General features: G+C 38.5%; 2 protein-coding genes across 2 annotated transcripts; one reads left to right on the top strand and one right to left on the bottom strand.

The window, feature by feature from the left end:
- The first annotated feature begins 1,437 nt into the window (after positions 1-1,437).
- On the top strand, positions 1,438-6,036 carry LOC115483398 (delta-like protein C). The gene is made up of 3 exons (XM_030225187.1): positions 1,438-1,923; positions 3,983-4,519; positions 5,713-6,036. The coding sequence occupies exons 1-3, from the start codon at positions 1,523-1,525 to the stop codon at positions 6,020-6,022; spliced, it is 1,248 nt and encodes a 415-aa protein (XP_030081047.1). The 5' UTR covers positions 1,438-1,522; the 3' UTR covers positions 6,023-6,036.
- Positions 6,037-6,077: 41 nt separating this feature from the next.
- Positions 6,078-19,856, bottom strand: LOC111600333. The gene is made up of 10 exons (XM_030225172.1): positions 19,514-19,856; positions 13,988-14,162; positions 13,804-13,921; positions 12,929-13,701; positions 12,187-12,655; positions 10,200-10,402; positions 8,041-8,203; positions 7,426-7,983; positions 7,151-7,354; positions 6,078-6,336 (listed from the first exon to the last, which is right to left on the bottom strand). Exons 1-10 carry the CDS (start codon positions 19,841-19,843, stop codon positions 6,078-6,080), a joined length of 3,252 nt encoding a protein of 1,083 aa, XP_030081032.1. The 5' UTR covers positions 19,844-19,856.
- Positions 19,857-21,441: the final 1,585 nt, after the last annotated feature.

Genomic DNA, 21,441 nt, shown 5'->3' with positions numbered 1-21,441 from the left:
TGTTTCGCGTGAGTGGAATCAATTCCAAACCGAACATTTCTAATAGTTAGTAAAGGCTGAAATTAATTCACTACTTGTGAAAACATCTGTGTACACCTACTTCATATGAGAAAAATAACCATTTCGGAGAATTGGAGTAGCTTAAACTTTTAATTATATTTAAATTATAATAAATGTTCTGCTGTCAAATTAATTATTACTTTGTTAAACATCAATCATATATATACATGTTTGGGGTATTTATTTATATAAAAGCAGCTAGATTCTGTTTATTCTGTCTACCACTTTTTACCCACTCTCGCATTCTCTTGTTTACATTGTGGATTGTGGAAAAAGTGTGAAAAGAGAAGATAGATAATCCGCTGATATTTTTAATGCAGAAAGGGAGAAATGCTAAGGGGAAAGTTGAGTTTGCGCGCGTCTGTGTGTTAAGTGGTTGCTTCGTCTGCGTGTGCAAAAGCACATATAATCAGCTGACTGATTGGCAATTCTATATAAAATATATTTTATTTATATGGTATTAAGAATTCACTTAATTTTCCTAATATTCTTCCCTTGTGACGTAAATATGTGTGGATGGAGTGAGAATGGTGGATAATAAGCTTGTCTGTTAAATTTCGATAGATGCTGGATGAGAAGTGTGCAGTATGGATCTTATTATCGAAGCTGATGTTGTTGCCTTGCCGGTATATATATTTGAATGTAGTAATTAATTTAATTAACAACTATTATAATTTATGGTTTATACTGGATCTAATTGATTTATATGTGCATATATGTAAATTGCTTTCTTCTTTTGGATTACTGTGTGAGTGTGCATATGTACGTATGTGTATACATATATAAGTTTGCTCAATTCACTTCGGATAATGTGTTGTGATAGTTGACCACAAGAGGGCGTGCTAATTGCAATCTATATGCACACAAACATTGGCTTATTCTAATTTAAACGCCCTCTGCCGGCCACGCATATACAAATTTATGTATGCATGATTAGATCATTACAGTTTGAGGGTTATTGCTTTTGGGATAACGGTCTTACGACAACTTCAACTATGATCATCATAATGGCAGTGTTCCCAGCGTATTAGGCAGTCGGTAACACTCACTCAGTTTTGCTTATTGATTGTCTCATTTGCTGAGATCAGTAATTGATTTCTCAGAACTACCTACAAAATATGAGTGTATGTATATTCATAAATAAATCAAGTAAATAAATAAAAGCTGCGAACATGAGTTGTGACTCTCTCCAAAAGTAATAATATGAAATAAAAACAAAAACAATAACGTGTAGCCAGAGCCAGATGTGAGAGTTGCCGTCGAGGTTATTGATAGGCGTATTGCTGATTAAGAGGGAAGTCGGAGGGGGATCAAAGTTTGCCGGCTGGAGGCGATTTGCGAAGCATTTGAAACAGAATTTGAAAACTTTTTGCTTAGCGATTAGTTAAAGTGCAGCAGCCGTAGAGAACGGACGTGTGTGCAGTTCCTCCAGTTATATCTACTACAGTTTGACATTCAGCTAATGACGTCACCGATCATGAGCTCATCTTTGCAGTTGTTCAGCCTAGTTGCTGTGCTGCTGCTGCTCTCGCTTTGCGGTGGTGGCCAAGCACAGTTTAAGACGGCCGGCATCAAAACCCGTCAGCCGGTACAGGCTGCAGGCAATCTACAGCTATCCAGCAATGCCAGCAGCGAGTACAACCAAACCCAGTACCAGACCCAGACCCAGACCCAGACTCAATACAGCAGCTACGGCAACTACGCCAATTTCGTGCCCGCCGAGACATATCAAGGAGCTTCAGGACATTATGTTCAATCGCTCAATCAGGTGCATCGGGCTCCACAGGTGCTGGATGAGACGGCGCTATTCATCAACAAAACCCGCTCGGCTATGGCCAGCGGCATATGCTACAAGGAAGTACCGTAAGTCTATAAGGGACGGGGCAGGGGAATGGCGTAGTGAATATATATGTAAAGAAATTATTGAAATTAGAATTGTAGTTATAGTAGTAGCAGGATAGACTGAAAAGCATGTTCTTAATGTGAAAGAAAGATTGGAACAGAAGAAAATATTATTTATTTAATTATTATTATTTAATATGTGATATATGTGATATGTTAATAATTAATATAAATATATTCATTCAATTAGAATCGTTTATTTTAGGCAACTCTTTAATGTTAACTAACGTAAAATCCCCTTGCATAAGCTCGAAATTATTGTCGCGCAGCTTAGAGTAATTGAAAATGGGGCAGCTGCGCATTGAACACATTGAACTAATAACCTCGACATCCTCTTGACTTGCCTGATAATGAAATGCGATTTCAAATTTCATTTGATATAGAATTTGTATACTTATTACGCTTATATTTGTTTATGTGATATTTAAAGAAAAACAAGCGCAGAGACCTTGAGCAATGAGGAAAACATATATATGTATAAATATATAAAATATATAAATATATATATATATACTTATATATGTATATTGTTGACATAGAAAAATAATTAGGATTGGAGGCTTATTGAAATAAGATTCAGTTTCATATATATATCTTAAAGGCTTACCAGAAATTGAATGCAATATAGGATATATTCTATTTAGATAGACTTAAATTAAGTAACCCTTAAGTAAAAAAATACTTCTTGATTGCTTTTATCATCATCTGTCATCATAAATATTATTAAATTTTATTTAAGAAGCATGCGTATTAGGTATTTATAATATTATGATGATAAATTTAATGATATGTTGTTAGATCTTAATTGAAGAGTCTGATTTATGCCTGACCGGAACAATTTTAAACCTAACTTAAATGAAATATATCAATTTAAAACAAGTAAGAAAGCTCTAGTCGGGGTGCCCGACTAGGAGATACCCTGATCCCAGTCCTTTGAGTTTTGTAATATTTTCCGTAGTTTGTATCGAGTATTAAAAAAAAAAAAAGAAAAAAAATAAAAATCGACTTTGCGAGACCCGGATTCGAACCCGGATTATTTGCGCAACGTTCACAAACACTACAAACACCGCCACTTCATAACTAAAAATAAAACAATAAAAAACATTTCATCTCCACTGGACTCGAACCCGGACCAAGCTGCATGCGAGCGGCGCCTCTACCAACGCAGCCGCTGTCCTTCTTATTCGATCTGCTGCAAATTTGAACATAAGTAGCAGCTAATATTCAGCTTTAATTCAATCGCAATTTCAATTCTTGGAATAGAAAAGAATTCACGCATTTGAATGTATGTGTGCACACGCATAGGAAAAATGCGTGCGCGTGGCGCTGCTGACATGTGCTTTTGCAAATTGGCCAAACGTTTTGTTTAATAACTTCTGTTTTACTTAATGGATTTTAATGAAATTTTCAGCATATGATCTACATATCCTATTGGCTTGGTTGAGATGCAAACGCCTTCACATAATGGCCCTAGTTCCAACTTAACTTAAATTCTAAGAATTTGGGGGAATTTGGAGCCGGTATCCAAAATCCAACAAAAATCAAAATTGCATAAAATATACATAAGACTAAATACAAAATTTGGAGGCTCTAGCTCTTAAGACGTTCGAGATATAATTTATTTACTGCATTTCAATAATGTTTTTATTCGATAACAATTAAATGCGAATAGTTATCGAATATTTGAAATAAACTTGACCTGCGCGTGCTATACACGGACCTACAAAAAAAATTTCAAGTCTCTAGCTCTTATAGATGCTGAGATCCACGCGTTCACACATACGGACAGACGGACAGACGGACAGACGGACAGACGGACAGACAGACAGACGGACAGGGCTCAATCGACTCGGCTTGTCGTCCTGATCAAGAATATATATACTTTATGGGGTCTGCCACGCCTCCTTCTGCCTGTTACATACATTTGCACAAAACCATTATACCCTGATTTCCCATTTTTAATGGGATCAGGGTATAAAAATATACCTATTATATTCATGCATATTTTCAATTCGTTCAGCACTGCATCCTTGTTGCATGGCTCGCGGGAAAAGTATGTTGGCAATGGCACATCACCAGATCTAAGTCAGATTCAGGTTTGCTGTGAGGGTTACGAGCGCAATCCCCATATCTATAGACGCTGCGAGCCCGTCTGCGTGGACGATTGCCCCAATGGTATTTGCACAGCTCCCAATACTTGCGTTTGTATGCCCGGACATGTGAGAACGGACGAGGGTAAATGCATCTCTACCTGCCCGCTGGGCTGTGGCAACGGAGTGTGCGATGAACAGAACGAATGCCGGTGCCGCGAGGGCTACAAACTGGATCCGGTTAGCCGCAAGTACTGCCAGCCAGAGTGCAATCCAGGCTGTGCCAATGGACGCTGTGTGGCGCCCAACAAATGCGATTGCCTTCAGGGCTATCGCCGTGCCGCTGATGGCAGTTGTACTCCTGTCTGCGACCACTGCGAGAATGGACAATGCATCAAGCCAGGGCAGTGCAGCTGTCATGTGGGCTACCAGAATGTGGAGGGACGTTGTGAACCTATCTGTGACCAGTAAGTATCGATTGATTGATTTTAATATTAATAGGCAGTCACAGTCACAGTCACAGTCACAGTCACAGTCACAGTCACAGTCACAGTCACAGTCACAGTCACAGTCACAGTCACAGTCACAGTCACAGTCACAGTCACAGTCACAGTCACAGTCACAGTCACAGTCACAGTCACAGTCACAGTCACAGTCACAGTCACAGTCACAGTCACAGTCACAGTCACAGTCACAGTCACAGTCACAGTCACAGTCACAGTCACAGTCACAGTCACAGTCACAGTCACAGTCACAGTCACAGTCACAGTCACAGTCACAGTCACAGTCACAGTCACAGTCACAGTCACAGTCACAGTCACAGTCACAGTCACAGTCACAGTCACAGTCACAGTCACAGTCACAGTCACAGTCACAGTCACAGTCACAGTCACAGTCACAGTCACAGTCACAGTCACAGTCACAGTCACAGTCACAGTCACAGTCACAGTCACAGTCACAGTCACAGTCACAGTCACAGTCACAGTCACAGTCACAGTCACAGTCACAGTCACAGTCACAGTCACAGTCACAGTCACAGTCACAGTCACAGTCACAGTCACAGTCACAGTCACAGTCACAGTCACAGTCACAGTCACAGTCACAGTCACAGTCACAGTCACAGTCACAGTCACAGTCACAGTCACAGTCACAGTCACAGTCACAGTCACAGTCACAGTCACAGTCACAGTCACAGTCACAGTCACAGTCACAGTCACAGTCACAGTCACAGTCACAGTCACAGTCACAGTCACAGTCACAGTCACAGTCACAGTCACAGTCACAGTCACAGTCACAGTCACAGTCACAGTCACAGTCACAGTCACAGTCACAGTCACAGTCACAGTCACAGTCACAGTCACAGTCACAGTCACAGTCACAGTCACAGTCACAGTCACAGTCACAGTCACAGTCACAGTCACAGTCACAGTCACAGTCACAGTCACAGTCACAGTCACAGTCACAGTCACAGTCACAGTCACGTCACAGTCACAGTCACAGTCACAGTCACAGTCACAGTCACAGTCACAGTCACAGTCACAGTCACAGTCACAGTCACAGTCACAGTCACAGTCACAGTCACAGTCACAGTCACAGTCACAGTCACAATGAAATTCTATTGACATTATCTTCCTCTTCTTTTCTTCCTCCTGTGGAACAGACCCTGCAAGAACGGTCGTTGCATTGCGCCCAATACATGTGAATGTGCCCCGGGATACGATTGGGAGCGTAAGAGCGCACAGTGTGTGCCCCACTGTGATGCGCCGTGCCTGAATGGCGTCTGCATCGGACAAAATAAATGCGAATGCAAACTGGGCTATGTCTTGGATGAGCATCGGCCAAATCTCTGCCAGCCGCATTGCCCGCAGGGCTGCCCCAATGGCTATTGCAGTGCGCCCAACTTCTGCATCTGCAAGCCAGGCTTCATCAAGAGCGGCATCAAGGGACGTCAGAGCTGTCAGCCCGTCTAAACAATTGGACTTGTCTATGTGAATTTATTCCAATTTTTAATTTGTTATCTAAGAACTAAGACCAATTAAACAAACGTCCGATTAGCGCATGAAACTCGTATTTTATATCTTCATCAAGCTCCTTGCGCAGCTGCAAGCTGCTCAGCTTTCGCTCAATGTACTGTGGCTCCAGGCACTGGCCGACGTAGTGCGTCCATCCAGCTGGACACTCGCAATGGCCGTTGGCATCGCAGCTTCCATTCAGGCAGTGCTGCTCATTTGGCACACAGCCGCAAACATTGGGCGACAGACATTTGCCGTAGTAGCCGCAGGAGCTAAAAGACATAAATTATAGGGTATAACTGAGTATGTCAAGTTAATTAAAAACACAATATTAGTCGATACGTATTTCAGTTATGAACTTGACCTTCCTCTAAGTCTATTTATTTCGTAAAGTCTAATTTTCAAAGAATTTCTTTGATTATTAATTTATATGAATAAGACTTCTTTTAATATTTTTTGTAGTAAAGGATTTCTGTGGTATTACCTTCATTCTTTGACAGTTTATTATAAATTATAGGGATATTTTGATGTGATAGGTAAATCAGTTGGTTGTTCCTTTCAATGTTTCATAAATTTATTCGTATATATAAACATAAATTTAGAATAAAAAATATTTAAGATTGTAGGTTTTTTACAAGCTCAGATATTTTATACAATCAAAGAATGGGTTATAAAGATATTAATGAAACTTTTAAATACGCTAACTAATTTTTTTATTTGAATATTTTGTCACTAAATAAATATTTTTTGTATTATTGTAGTTATTGTAATATTTATATTTATTTAATATATGATATTTTTGTCTATATCCAAATTCCTAACTGTGACTAAGCTAAAAAATGCTTAGTCTTATTGTAAAAACTTTTAAATTAATTTTTATTAAAAGAATTCAAAAATATTTTTAGACGAAACTTTAGAAGTTTATTGAAATAATATTAAAACAGTCAGGAATGTTCCCTGCTTTATTATAATTAGAGACGGGGTTGTAGCTAGTTACAAAACAGTTGACTAGGAAAGAGATATATTGAATTAGTTATGAATATCTCTCATATTGTTTAAGTGTTATTCAATTATTGATAGACCTACCTCTCGCACTTGGGCTCGCAGCTGTTGCCTCGCAGTTCGTAGCCCTCGAAGCAGCGACAGATGCCGGGAGCAATGCATACCCCATTGCCATGGCCACATTCATCCTGGCACACGGGCAGGCAGCTGGTCGTATTCACATCATACTGGTAGCCCGTACGGCAATTGCACTTGAAGCGGGACTCACAGAAACCATTCTCGCAGTGTCTGTATTGAATGGGGATTGTCGGATTAAAGAAATGTAGTCGATGAACTGCTGTTGATCAGTTGATACGCACAGATAGCATTCGGCCTCGCAGACATTGCGCTGTCGACGCTTGATAAAGCCCGGAATGCATTCGCATTGGTTGGGCGCCACGCATTTCCCGTAGCCGCAGTCTGGCGCACAGATGGGCTGGCAGCCTAGCTCTGAGCTGTGTCGATAGCCCGGCAAGCACTCGCATTTATCTGGTGCTACGCACTGCTCATGCGTGCCACAGCCCTTCGGGCAACGGGCGCGACAAAAGAGCCGGGTCTCCGGATCAAGAACATAGCCTGGCAGGCAGGCACACGTGCCGTTCAGATAGCAACGTCCATGCTGGCAGGCAATCGGACAGGTGTGTATGCAAGCGCCCTGCTCATTGCGCACAAATTCCGGAAAGCACTCGCAGTGACCCGAGGCACGGCAAAAGCCATTGCGACAATTGTCCGGCGTAGTGAGCCCACAATCCGGCACACATTGACCCGTATACGGATCTGTTCGATAGCCAGCGCAGCACTGTTCGATGCGTTGGAAATAGATGCTGGAACCATTGCCACGCACCGGCTGATGCTTCTGAGTCTGAAAGAAGATGGCACTACGACAATATTTTGGTTTTTTTACTTAGTCTGGCAACACTGTTTGCCCTACTTACGGCAGCTCGCGCTGACACAGATTATGCTGCGTTTGACTGAGTGACTCAAATTCAAGTGCTGTGTGTATATCGCCGTATAGCTCTGATCCCGCTGTCAGTCCCAGCAGCAGCAGCAACAGCAGCAGCAGCTGAGGCCGCACAACATTCCATATGCAGTGCATTTCTCGTGTTGTTTACTTATACAGCTTCCTGAAGCGAATGAGCACGGTGATTCAGATTGAGCGCCTTATCGGCTGTCATGAGAAAAAGAGTGAGAGAGAGAGACTCTTAGTGAGTCTGTTAAGGGAGCGAGAGGCCACGCTGCGATAACTATAAATAAACTATAAAGCAACAGAAGCCAGAGCTAATCCTAAGATTCAGCTCTAAACTTTATCAACATTCGATGAGCTAATAAAAGGGAGGTAGAGGGAGAGGGAGGTAAAGACAGATGATAGCTCTTGGCTTTAGTATAGTTCCATGTGCAGAGCAACTGGACTATAATAAATATTCTATATAATACTTGTAATCAAAATACCTGAATATAATATATTATTCATTCGAGTTTAAAATAGTCCATTTTTTAATCATGATCGATAACTTTTCACTCCTCTAATTCGATTCTTTTCACTTTGATAAAAATTTGAAATAATTTGTTAAGCTGCCATCTTTTATCATAAAGTTGGCCAAGTAATCTAGCCACATTAATATAACATATGAAAGCTGTGAGTCGACTAAGTCCATTTTAATTATATCAATTAATTTTTAGAATCTGTATTTATTCATATATGAAATGATTCATGTATAGATTGCTGTGGTCGTTCTGTGCCTATGAATTAATTTACTGCTAATGTTAGACAGGCGAGGCGATTCGTCCGTTTGCCCGTTGGTCCGTATGTTAAATGGATTTTGAGACTTGAAAAAACAACGATATCATATAAAAATTTTTATGAAATCGATTAAAATCGATATCAAGCTTCATTTATTAAAGCAAAGCTAAGCTTAATTCACGGAAAAGAATCATTTCGAATGAGCTGTACGGCAAGCAATTTGGACCTTAAATATATGTAGCCTATTTATTTATTTTATTCCATTCTTTAAATTTTTTATTATTCGTCTTTTTTTAATTTTTTTATTTATTTATTTTTTTTTGTTGCTTTTATTTACTTTTAACTTTTTTTATTTATTTATTTTCCAAAAAAGTATCGTAACAACACAACATGATATATCATGATACCTTATAAGCCTCATTCTATATGGAATAAGAATTTAATTAACAATAAAACAATTACATTTACAACTAATATTACAATATTCGCATATTATGAGGGAGACTTAATGGTTAGCTAATCGTGTTAGTAAAATCAACTCTATTCAGTCGCCTCAAAGGCTTTGCGGGTTGCAGTGCCTTATCAGTCTATCACTGTATTTAGCATATTTAAATTGTTTAAATTGCCCCTCATATGTATGTGCCATATTAAAATATTATAAAATTAAATATATACTTTTAATGTTAATCTGAATCATTCGCTCGATAGGTGTTACTGCGGTCCCCTATTTGCATATAATTTTATAATCACCACAAATCTGAATCAAGCATGAAGTACCCGATATTTGCACTCGCTTTCTGCATATAAAGGCAATGCGCTGATCGATTCCTATTTAGTTCTTCAGTTTAACTTGGGGCGCAAAGCAATCAAATTAATTTTGGAAATGAAGTCGTGGAACTATTTGCTGGCTAGTTGCCTGCTGGTTGTGTCTCTGGGTATTGCCAGTGCTAGGCCAGAACAAGAGACTAAAGTCACAGCTACAGAAACCTCCGATAGTAGTGAATGTGTCCCGGTATGTGGGCCAAATCAAAAGTGCCTCAACAGCCTATGCGTTTGCGAGGAAGACTATGACAATTTTAGTGAGGGGGGCGTTGTTAACTGCACCAAACCAGCTGTGGACGAGACTGCGAAGTGCCCCGAGGACTGCGGCTTAAATACCGAATGCCCGAATGGAAAATGCGTTTGTAAACTAGGATTCTACAAGGAGTTCATTGACAGCAAGGACTGCATTGAGAGCGCTTGTCCAGAAGGTTGTGCCGAAAATAAAAGGTGCTTTAACAGCCAGTGCGTTTGCAAGGAGGAATATGCTGAGTATGCTGACTGTATCAAGCCTGTTAGCGATAGCAACACCACCAGCGCCGAGAGCACCTCCAGCACCGAGAGCACCACAAGCACAGAGAGCACCACCAGCACCGAGAGCCCCACCAGTACCGAGAGCACCACCAGCACCCAGAGCACCACTACTACTGAGAGCACCACCAGCACCCAGAGCACCACTACTACTGAGAGCACCACCACTACCGAGAGCCCCACCAGCACCGAGAGCCCCGTCATAACTGAGAGCACCACTAACACTAAGAGCACCACCAGCACTACCACCACAACATCCAAACCCTCAACTACAGCCAAACCAAAACCTAAACCAGAAAAGGCTGGCATGAGTGCTTGGGCAATCGCTGCAATTATTTTGCTGGTGGGTTGCATTGTGGGTTTCGGCGGATTCATGCTGTGCAAGGTCAGGAGGCGACGCTGTGGCGTTCGCACCCCCAAACGCGAGATTTAGAAGAAGCACAACAAACCATAAAAATAATTTATATAATCTTTTTAATTGTTAAATATTTAATTATAATAAGCTCCGAATAAGCTCAGAATAATTTAGTTTGTTCGTTGCTATTTCGTTCCATGTAATATTCCTACTTAAAGTTTAAACAACTCGTAAGACTTCAATCGTTATTATATTATATTATATACAGAATATATTTGTGTTTGGTTAAATTGTTTTTAGGGTTGCAACTTACCTTTTACTTAACCTACCACAGCTGAACCTAGAGCTCCGGAAATTGAAATTCTTGAACCAAAGTCAACCGCAATATCTACAACAATTTCTTCAACAACAACTTCTACAAATTTATCCACAATATCACAATCTTCAACAACAACTAGAACAACCTAATATTCATTAATATCCTCAACTACCTCTTCAAAAATATTTTCAACAACACCTTCAAGGACTTCTACAATTTCATCCACAATATCCCAATCTTCAACATTATCTACTACAACTTAATGTTCAACAATATCTTCAACAATTGAACCTACGACTGAGTCTACAACGGAATCTTCAACATCTGCAATATTTTCAACAACACCTTCAACAACTTCTACAATTTCATCCACTAAAATTTTCAACATCTCCAATATCTTCAACAATATCTTTAACAACTTCTACAATTTCATCCACTGAAATCTTCTACAATATCTTCAACAACACCTTCAACAATACCTTTAACAACTAATACAATTTCACCCACTGAAACTTTCAACAACATCTCCAATATCTTCAGCAGTATCTTCAACAAGTTCTACAATTTCATCCACTGAAATCTTACAAAAAAATATCTTCAACAACACCTTCAACAACACCTTCAACAACTTGTACAATTTCATCCACTGAAATCTTCAACAACATCTGAAATATTTTCAACAACACCTTCAACAACTTATACAATTTTATACACTGCAATTTTCAACAACATCTCCCATATCTTCAACAATATCTTCTACATGTTCTACAATTTCATCCACTGAAATCTTCTACAATATCTTCAACAACACCTTCAACAACACCTTTAACAACTAACACAATTTCATCCACTGAAATCTTCAACAACATCTACATCCAGATCATCACTTAACACCAATAATAACACTGACCTATTTCATAGCACCCGGCACAACGATCAAGGAACTGAGCACCGTTGATCAGCAGCAATACAACAACTCACAAGAGATCTAAAGCATCCACTTCAAGAAGTTCAATATTTTCATTAATTAGAAAATGATCAATAATTTCCATATTTATATATTTATTATACAAATTTATAAAAAGTAAAAGTTATATGGCCATAATATTCAGTAGGAAGCGACATGCTGTTGGTATTCCCATTAAATCCAGCTTATATAACTAGTAAATATGAATATTACTTTTTTACTTTTATTTTCTAAGTTATGTAAGACATACAAATGGTATAGAAATATAATTTTATTTTTATTTTTATTTATTTTATTTTTATTTTTATTTATTCTTATGTAAAATTGGAATTGTGCCTGTAAAATTTACAAATGGGCAATTTTATGCGTTCCAATCTGGCTGGGCACCTGCAGGAAATTGGAGTTTTGTGGCGGAATGATCAAGTGGGAAACATGTGAGCCGCTGTTGGTGGTGCTGGATATGTGCTGGTGGTGGTGCACCCGTCCATTGCTCTGGCGCAGTGGCTGCGGTGGTGCCAGAAAGGCAGTTGCCGTGGTTGAATGCTGATAGCGTGACTGCTGCGAGGCATGTGGTTGAGATGAGTGGTGTGAATGTGGTTGTAGCTGTTGCTGCTGCTGCTGCAACTGATGGTGGTGCTGGTGGTGATGCTGCTGCTGTTGATGATATCGTATCTCATCGTATAGATGCGAATCGAGGCTGCCTTTGCGCGACTTGGGGGATACGACCGAATACAGAGATTCCTTGCGTGCATAGGCATAGGGCTGAGTTGTAATCGAAGAGTTATTGCTGGGCGTGTCATAAAGATCAGGCAAAGATGCTGCAAGAATCGTTCGATAAGCGTGTTTTGTTTAACCATGTGGCTAATGCGACAAATAGCTTGATCTGAGAGTTGCACAAGAACTGAGTTCAGTCTAATTATAATATTATATTATACAAATGGCTGAGTATTAATTAAATCTATTATTATAATATTTTTATAAATATTAAAATATTAATATATTAATTTAGAAAATATTCCACAAAAATCCACTTCATGAATCAAGCTACTTAACGAACCGCCCTCTTTACAGGCGGGGCGACACTTACATACCCTCGTTCGGTTGGGTTTGATTGGTGGGTAAGATGGCCGGCGGCTTTGGCAATGGTCCATGAAAGATTTTCCCCGTATCACTACTGATCACCACTTCCGGAGTGACATGTCCATGTGGCTGGGCGTTGCTGAACGTGCCATTGGCATTGTAGATGACGGCCTCTTTCTGCAAATGCTGCCGCCTGTAGACGTAGATGAAGCCCAATATGATGACGATCATCAGCATGAGCAGCATGACAATCAGAGTGCTCAATAGGCTGGAGTCGTGATCGTGAGCACTGCGACTCGGATTACTCTCTCCGGCCGCAAAGCCAGCCAAATTCAGTTGCGGTGCCCGATCCTGGCTGCCCCCGACGCCGCCAGAACTTGTGATTACATGGATGACCTCTGGCGTGGGCACACCCGCTGCTGCAGCTGTATGCAAGTTCTCGAGCAGAGCATTGCTGGACTCGTGCAAGATGATCTTGGGCGTGTGCGCTGCCTCCTGCACGGGCTGTTTGATCAATATGACCTCCGGCAAAGCACTGGGCGTCACCTGAACGTGACTGCTCTCAGACATGCTGCCAATGCGCTTGGCAATGTTGTTTATATTGTGTGTTAGGTTCGCCATGGTCGAGTTGATTGTCTCCAGCACAACATGATTGACGTTGACGGCTTCTAAGCTTTCCGGGCCCAGACACTCGCCCGTCTGTGGATGGCAGCGTTTCTCTGGGCACTCGCAGACTTTGCGGCACATGACGCCATGTGTGCCCGGTGGACACGGCTGCTCGCAGCTGAAATAATGTAAAATTAATTCAGACTACACTCAAAGAAAAAATATTTTCTTATTAATTGAAGTTAATCACAAATTAAAGCCAAGTTTTGCATTAACTTACAGCTGACCAGCCCAGCCGGCTATGCAATGGCAACCTCCTGATTTATTATCACATACGGCATCATTTTGGCACTGGCATGAGTTCTTGCAGTCGAGGCCCCAGCGATCGTGATCACAGCCTAGAAAGGGAGAACGTGAACTGAATGGCATCTCAGTCAGAGGCACTCTTCCTCAGCTCTACTCACGCTGCGTGCAGTGCTTGCCGGTGTAGCCCTCCTCGCAGCTGCATATATCGGGCATAAGGCAATTGCCACGCCCACAGCCGCCGCGACAAATGGGACGGCAGCTGGCCTGGCTGTCCGAAAGATTGCCCTCATAGCCTTGACAGCAAAAGCGAACCGTACGCGTTTTGTTCAGTCTCTGAAAGAGCAAGAGAAATTTTTTTGAGAGAGAATGAGTGAGTTGACATTGAAAATAAACTAAAAAGTTGAGCTTATTTTAAGTAGTTTATCATTTATATAAATAAATCTGAGCCAAGAGAGTTTTCTATTTGTTTCTTGAATAAAATATGAATCACTTGAGATACCGAAATATAAAATTATTTATTATATGTTTATATAATAAATATAAAATAAAATAAAATGAGCTAAACCACTGAAATCAAATGTAGTTCAAGTTCTTGAAGTGAAGCAAGTAAGAACTTAGCCAACGGTCATGATCGACTACATAATACTCTTTCCAAATACTCAATATTTATTGCAAAATCGAAAATATGGAAAAAATAAATCGAAAATTTGATTGGCCGTATTTTCTGTGGAGAAGGTCAACAGAACGCCACAAATATATATATATATATTTATCCAAAGGAGTATATATATAACTAGAAATATATATATGACGACCTGCCACGCCTCTAACAGCATTGAAAACATAATATTTCTTAAACCAGTCACTAAATAGTCCTTCTTGCCACGCCCTTGACTCCATAATTCACACTTATGAGAATGGACAGCAAGACGTACATTACATAAATAAAATATACTCTCTTAACATTATGAACGGGTATAATAAGCAATAGAGATAAGTTCTGCTTCTGAACGAAAGCTCAAACTCTCGACATTGCTATCATATTCTATATTCTTATAATATGATACGCTCAAAAACCCACAACGTTTTTATGAATAGATTGAATACATATATTTATGAGTATATGTGAAAATATAAGAATATTATCAAATACCGCTTCCTGTTAGGGTTACAAATTTGTGTGGCTTTGGCAAAGTTTTTAGCCTGTCGCTTAGTTCGCAATGCGCTTGCAAAAGAGCAGCACTTAAAGAAATTTATTTATATTCTACAAATATAAAATTATAAAATTCAATATAAAAAATGCAACGTCTTAAGTTGTCGACTCTACTGTGTTGCAGTTGCTTGCTGTTGTTGGTGAATGCTGCCGTCATTGAAGATTTTGACCTATTCGGCATAGAGTTTGATCTAATGTCATATACATCCGAAAGTTCGGCGTCTAGCTCAACCCATTTAACCGAGACTACAGATTCTGGATCAGACACAACGGATTTCACAACAGATGCAGCTTCTTCAACCACAACCAACACCACTCCCAAGCCCCCAACCACAACCACTCAACGACCTAAGCCACCAAAACCACCACACAGATTATGGGAAATAATTATTGTTCTTGTTATCCTAACAATTGTCATAATTTTTGCCTTACTCATTTGCAAGTTAAGGAATAGCAGATCCTACGATATTTAAGCTCTAAAGGGAAATGTTGAATATTATATTAATATTATAATATATTAATAATGCGTATATATTATTAAATATCTAATCAAAATATATTGTTATTGCCAAAATGTAAGCTTGAATTAACAGGTTGAAAGGAATATAAAACAGCAGAGTATATTCTTTACTTTATATATATGTATAATAAATAAATAAATAAATAAATAAAATATAAATTTGTATAAGTGGTAAAATGTGAATTATCTCTCATATATATATACATTTAAATTGTATTAGTTTATGGATAAACGGAATATACATCCAGCCTTAATTTCAGCATAATTATTAGAGATTTCAGTGGTGCCTAAAAGTATTCCATAAATTTTTCTTATCAAATATTCAGCTCTATAATATGCTAAGCTCTTAAACAAATGGAGTTTTTAATGTACGAAAAGTTACTGTCAGAAGACATAAGCTGACTATAATTTTCCTACTCTATATACTATACTGTACTGTGTTCTATGCAGCACTATGCTGCTTATGATACTATATGATATTATATATCATACTGGCTGTAGGTTATAAAAATTGTGTATATATGCTATGCTATTTAATGGTGCAGTAAATGAGTTTTCTACGTGGGGCAGGACCTGCATCCTTGTAAACGTATGAATACCATAGCTGAGATAGTATTTTAAAGCTATATGCATACCTTATATAATCAGCTTACTCAACTCTATTATAATATGCTTTACTCAACCAAAAAATGTATAATAATAATATATCAATATATGTATATCAGATCAGTCTAGATTCTCCATTTTATTTTTCTAATAATTATATAATATTCTTTCCCGCATATTTTGGAATTTAAACTCCTTTTCTAATACTTAACGTTTTTTACAAATTAATTCTAATTTAATGAAATGCTCCACGATGCCTGTAACTCGACATGCTTACATCTTGCAATAATCACACTTTATTCACTCAACAAATCATATTCAACATTTTGTATTTTTGGACTCTGATCTTTAATAAATTATTCGTTAAGTAAATCTTCTTGCACCGACAGACACTCAATGTCAACTCGTTGAACTTTGTAATTCTGCTGCGCGTTTCAGGGCAGTTACAAAAGGCGTAAGTGCTGATTATGTTAAATCTGAGCAATGCACACAAGACCACGCCCACACACACGCCCCTTGAGTTGACAACTTAATTGAATAATCCGCAGCGCTTCTCACAATCATTTGCTGAGTGTCCCGAAGCATTCGCACAGTTCATTCATTCAGTCAAAATTCCGGAGCGAACTTACGCATTGTTCTCTCTCCCTCCGCTGATCAAACATTATCTGCATCTGTATCTGTGTGTTCAGCATAAATTAATAAGGCGGAAATTTTAATATAAACACAGTTATTACGAATACGGCGCGTTCTTTCAGCTCCATTGTAGGCATAATTAAGCGCAGCCTTTCCTCGAATTGTCCCCCCACTGAGTGCGTACCGCTCATGCGTGTCGCACTTGCCTGTGTAATTGAATACATATTGAGATTGAGCAATAAATTTTTACATATGCCAGAGCTCATGTTGCGGCCACAACTCGTAGAGCTTCCAAGCTCTAAACACCCGCCCGCCCCACTAACTAACTGTCAGCTGTCAGATTCGCATCAATCATTGTGGCGCCTACTTTTCATTTAAGTTTACATAATTAACTTGGTTTTTTTGTGTGTTTGTGAAAATCTTTCGGCACTTGGCCAAACCTAACTAATCTTTATATGTATTTCTCTCTCTGAAACTAGTTTCTCATCGTCTCACATCTCTTAAATGGCTTTTTGGCAGTCCACAGTGATTTTTTTTTCATGTTAATTAATTAAACGCAATTGGCAATTAGCAACTATATACATCTATATGTGTAGGTATCTTTGCCAAAGTCCATTTTGGACTGTCTTCAATTGCTGCTAGTCCAAAAAATTGTGAAGCAGCTTACTTAGAAAACGAATATTTATATAGATCCAACAAGTCTCTTCTCAGTTGTCTATGTTATGTGAGCTTACATCATTTATTGACTTCTGCAATTTGGCCTGCATGAGCTTTCTTCGCTCTTCTTCTTAGCTCGCAAATATTCCATAACAAATAACTGCCTGACTGAACTCAGATTCTACAGTTGTTAAGGTTTTCAAATTTTTTATGCAGTTTCTATAGCATTAATTTGGAGTACATTTCTAGGATTCTATATGAATTTAAGACAAAAAAACTTTATTTTATTATCGCAAAAAGTGTCATATGCGTCTAATTAAACTAAGCTTTCATAAGAGCTAAGATCTTCAAATATTTATACAGACTCTGAATAATATAATTTTAACTCACATAGCTCCTACTTCATCTACTATGAACTTTATACCTTAACTATAATTCTTTCATAGAATAAATACCTCGAATTTCTCATATCAAATACAGACTTATTTTAATTAGATTTAGCTTAGTTTCTTCAAGTCACATGTTGAAATTTAAAATAGTTAAATTATGAAATTAATTTGCAACAAGTCGCAGACAGGCACACTCAGACACACGCACGCCTGTGCACACATAATTAGAGTTGAAATTGTAAACTAAACCAAAACTGGCTGCATCTTATGGTCAGTCGGAACGAGCGTTAGCGTTGTGATGCAATTGAAAGTGTGTCAACAGCTTTAGCGTCAACTGCAGCAACAGCAGCAGCAACTGAATCAGTGGAGTATAGCCCGGACTCTCTAGCTGCGCTGCGCTGCATATTTTGCTTTTCATTTACACTTTCCATCACTGACACCATGACATAATTATTTTGGCTAAAAACTAAGCAAATATAACCAGCCGAGCCTGATTAGGCGAACGCCCCAAGCTCCTACTCCCCTTCTCCAGCTCTCTAAAGCAGGCAACCGGATTCTGCTCATATTTGGTAGCTACTTGTTTTTCTCGATTTTTCGCGCTTTTTTCGCTTTAATTTTTTTAGTTTTAATCACAGCGAAAATATTTATTTTTATATGTATTTAGTTAAGCGTGTGTTAAGTGGAATACTCTTTGTGCAACATGGACTTGCGGTAAACTAATTGCTTTTGATTAGGCCATATTTATGTGTCTTTATTTTAATAGTTTTTAATACAGTATCTGGTCTGTAAGATATGATATATAATATTTATCAGCCTAACTTGAGAATATATATCGTAAGTGTTAAGAGTTGATATGCTATTGGGAGCGAGCGAATTTATCATAAGTAGTATATTGAGTACATATATATTATATTATCTATGTTAAGAAAATATATGTTGGTATATAAGCTGATATTAGAAACTATAAGCTGACACTAATATCGTAAATTGTAGCGTATATCGTAAATCAAAGCAGTAAAGAAAATTATAAAAATATATAAATATATACAAATATCTATATATAGATTATTTAAATATATAGAATATCTGAACAACATACAATATAATATATATATATATATATATATATATATATATATATATATATATATATATATATATATATATATATATACGTATTTTTCTTAGAGCATTCACAGTTCAGTTGCAAAAAATGATCAATTATCACGTATACGACGCACCAGCCCATAAGTTCATACAGTAACGTTTACAACCAAGGACATTAACTGTGCTTGGCACTTGGGTCAAAACCGGTTCAGGTAGCACAATGATTGTGCTTGCTGCACAGCTGCGACTTCCGTTCTTCTGTGTGCCGCAAACACTTTAAGCGCTTGCGCAACTCTTGTCACTGCTGTATGCATTTTATTTGACAGAACCCATTTAGTGTGGGGCCGAAGCTAATGGCAATTTATGGAACACGGCTAGTTGCGCGGCTTCCTGGTTAACATTTGTGGCAAATGGAATCAGGTTTAGGGGGCATGTGGCCAAAGACACGATGACGCAATCGGAAAGCCGCAAACGCTGCCCGCTAAAGGCAGAGCCGGCAGTCGCCACTTGGCCAGTTGGCCAGTCGAATTTCGGAGATTTGGCAGACACCTGGACTCACCTGCACCTTCATCACCTCGCGCATTTCCGTCTTGTAGGAGGGGCATCGCGGCGGTATCTCCAGGCACCAGGTGGACGTGCGCACCCGAACCGGCTGCACCTCGGGCACCTGCAACAGCTCCTCGTATGGCTCCTCGCGCGTACAAATGTTGCCCGCGCTCTGTATTGAGGGCAACGCCATGACCGTTGCATTCACATCCTTGAGGTAAGTATTCACCCGGAGGCTATTGTTTTGGCTGTCGCTGGCGACAACTTGCAACAGCAGCAGCAGCAGCAACAGCAATGGCAGCAGTGGAAGCCGCAAGTTGCAACACACTTGCGGCAGCTTCATGTTTTCTACTATTATTTTTGGAATTTCTTTTTTTAATTTCCTTGCTTATTTGTAGACTTTAATTGCTGGAGTCAGAAATATTTTCTTATATTATTTTAAATTTACTTTTTGCTTAAATATTTTCTTAAAAAACGTATTATATATTTTTTGGCATTCGTAATAAATGGTATATTTATACTTTGATTTATTATTTATTTTTAATATTTGTTACCATTTTTTATTAAGAAAAATTTTTATTTTTTTTAACCAATTTATTTATTTTTATTTTTCCAATGAATTAGATTTTATTTTTATATTTTTATTTTATATGTATAGTATTTTTAATTTATTTTCAATTATTTTCTTAAATATATTATCGTGTTTTGTTCATTTTATATTTTTTTACAATTTAAAATATATATTTTTGTTTTTATATATTTTGAATTACTTTTTTTGTAATTAAATTTGTTAAACTGTTTTCTACACAATAAATTTTTTACATTTTTACTATTTATTATATTAAGTCTTCAGTTCCTTTATATCAAAAGTTCTTAAAAGAGTTAAAACTATTTTAGCGTTTCATTTCTCTAAGTCTTGTGATTGATTAGTTGCACGAATTCTTTGGCTTATTATGATGCTCGAACTTTCTTTAACTTTCAAAGAGATTTTGTTTGTTCTTAAATCAGAATCTTTCCGCTCGATTTGCGTTGCGTGTGCGCTTGGAACGCGACTCTCGTAGTGACTGTTGTTTTTCCCGTTGGCTGCGATTCAATAGCACGTCTGGTCGCGTGTTCCTTCTCCAAAATCAGTGAAACAGTAAACAAATGGGGAAAACATATATATGTACAGACACATAAACAGACATACATACATATGTATATGCATCTGTCTCTGTATCAGAGTTTGTGTATAAAATTGTCGTCATTGCAAATTGGCGAAGCCGACGACACTTTTTGTCGAGCTAATGAAGGCCGTTGCGCCGTAGCGGGGCGTCGTGGGGGCGTACAAGCGACAGGGCGGAAGTACGCACTGCACACAGTTCGAACTCTACAATGAAAGTGAAATGCGGCACACAGACACACGCACACACACACACTTGCATATGCTAGTCTACACTGCAACTCTACACACGATCAACTCTTGAATTCTCTCTCGCTCTCCCTCTCGTTGTCTGTCTCTTTCTCTCTGCCCCTCTCGTTAACGATGATTGCATCTAATTGAAATGTTGATAATGTCCTTAACATGCTGTCGCTTGTTGTTGTCGTTGTTGTTGTTGCTGCTGTTTAAGCAAGGCAAACGCGCTTTTTGTTTTTGTTATTTGCGCTTTTCTGTTGAAAAGCGGCGACAGTTGACGGAACGTGGGAGAATGCATAAATTAACGTACAAATTTCATTTAAGTAAAAATAAGATTTGTGTCTAAATTGAGAAAAAACTTGAGTTTGTGGGTAAAATTTCAAATTTGTACTTTATATATTTCTTCATGTTTGAAACTTCTTGTAATTGAACCAGAAAAATATTTATATAACATCAGGTAACAAATAGCAACCTGAGAACGAATTGGGACTCTGCCTTAACAAATTGAAGCAAATAGAATAATAAATATAGAGCTTCAATAGAAG

This window comes from Drosophila hydei, unplaced genomic scaffold (assembly GCF_003285905.1).
Source record: "Drosophila hydei strain 15085-1641.00,03,60 unplaced genomic scaffold, DhydRS2 tig00008124-arrow-arrow-pilon, whole genome shotgun sequence".
NCBI classification, from domain to species: Eukaryota; Metazoa; Arthropoda; class Insecta; order Diptera; family Drosophilidae; genus Drosophila; species Drosophila hydei.
Note: the sequence above shows the minus strand (reverse complement) of the source record. Positions and strands in the feature narration are given on the sequence as shown.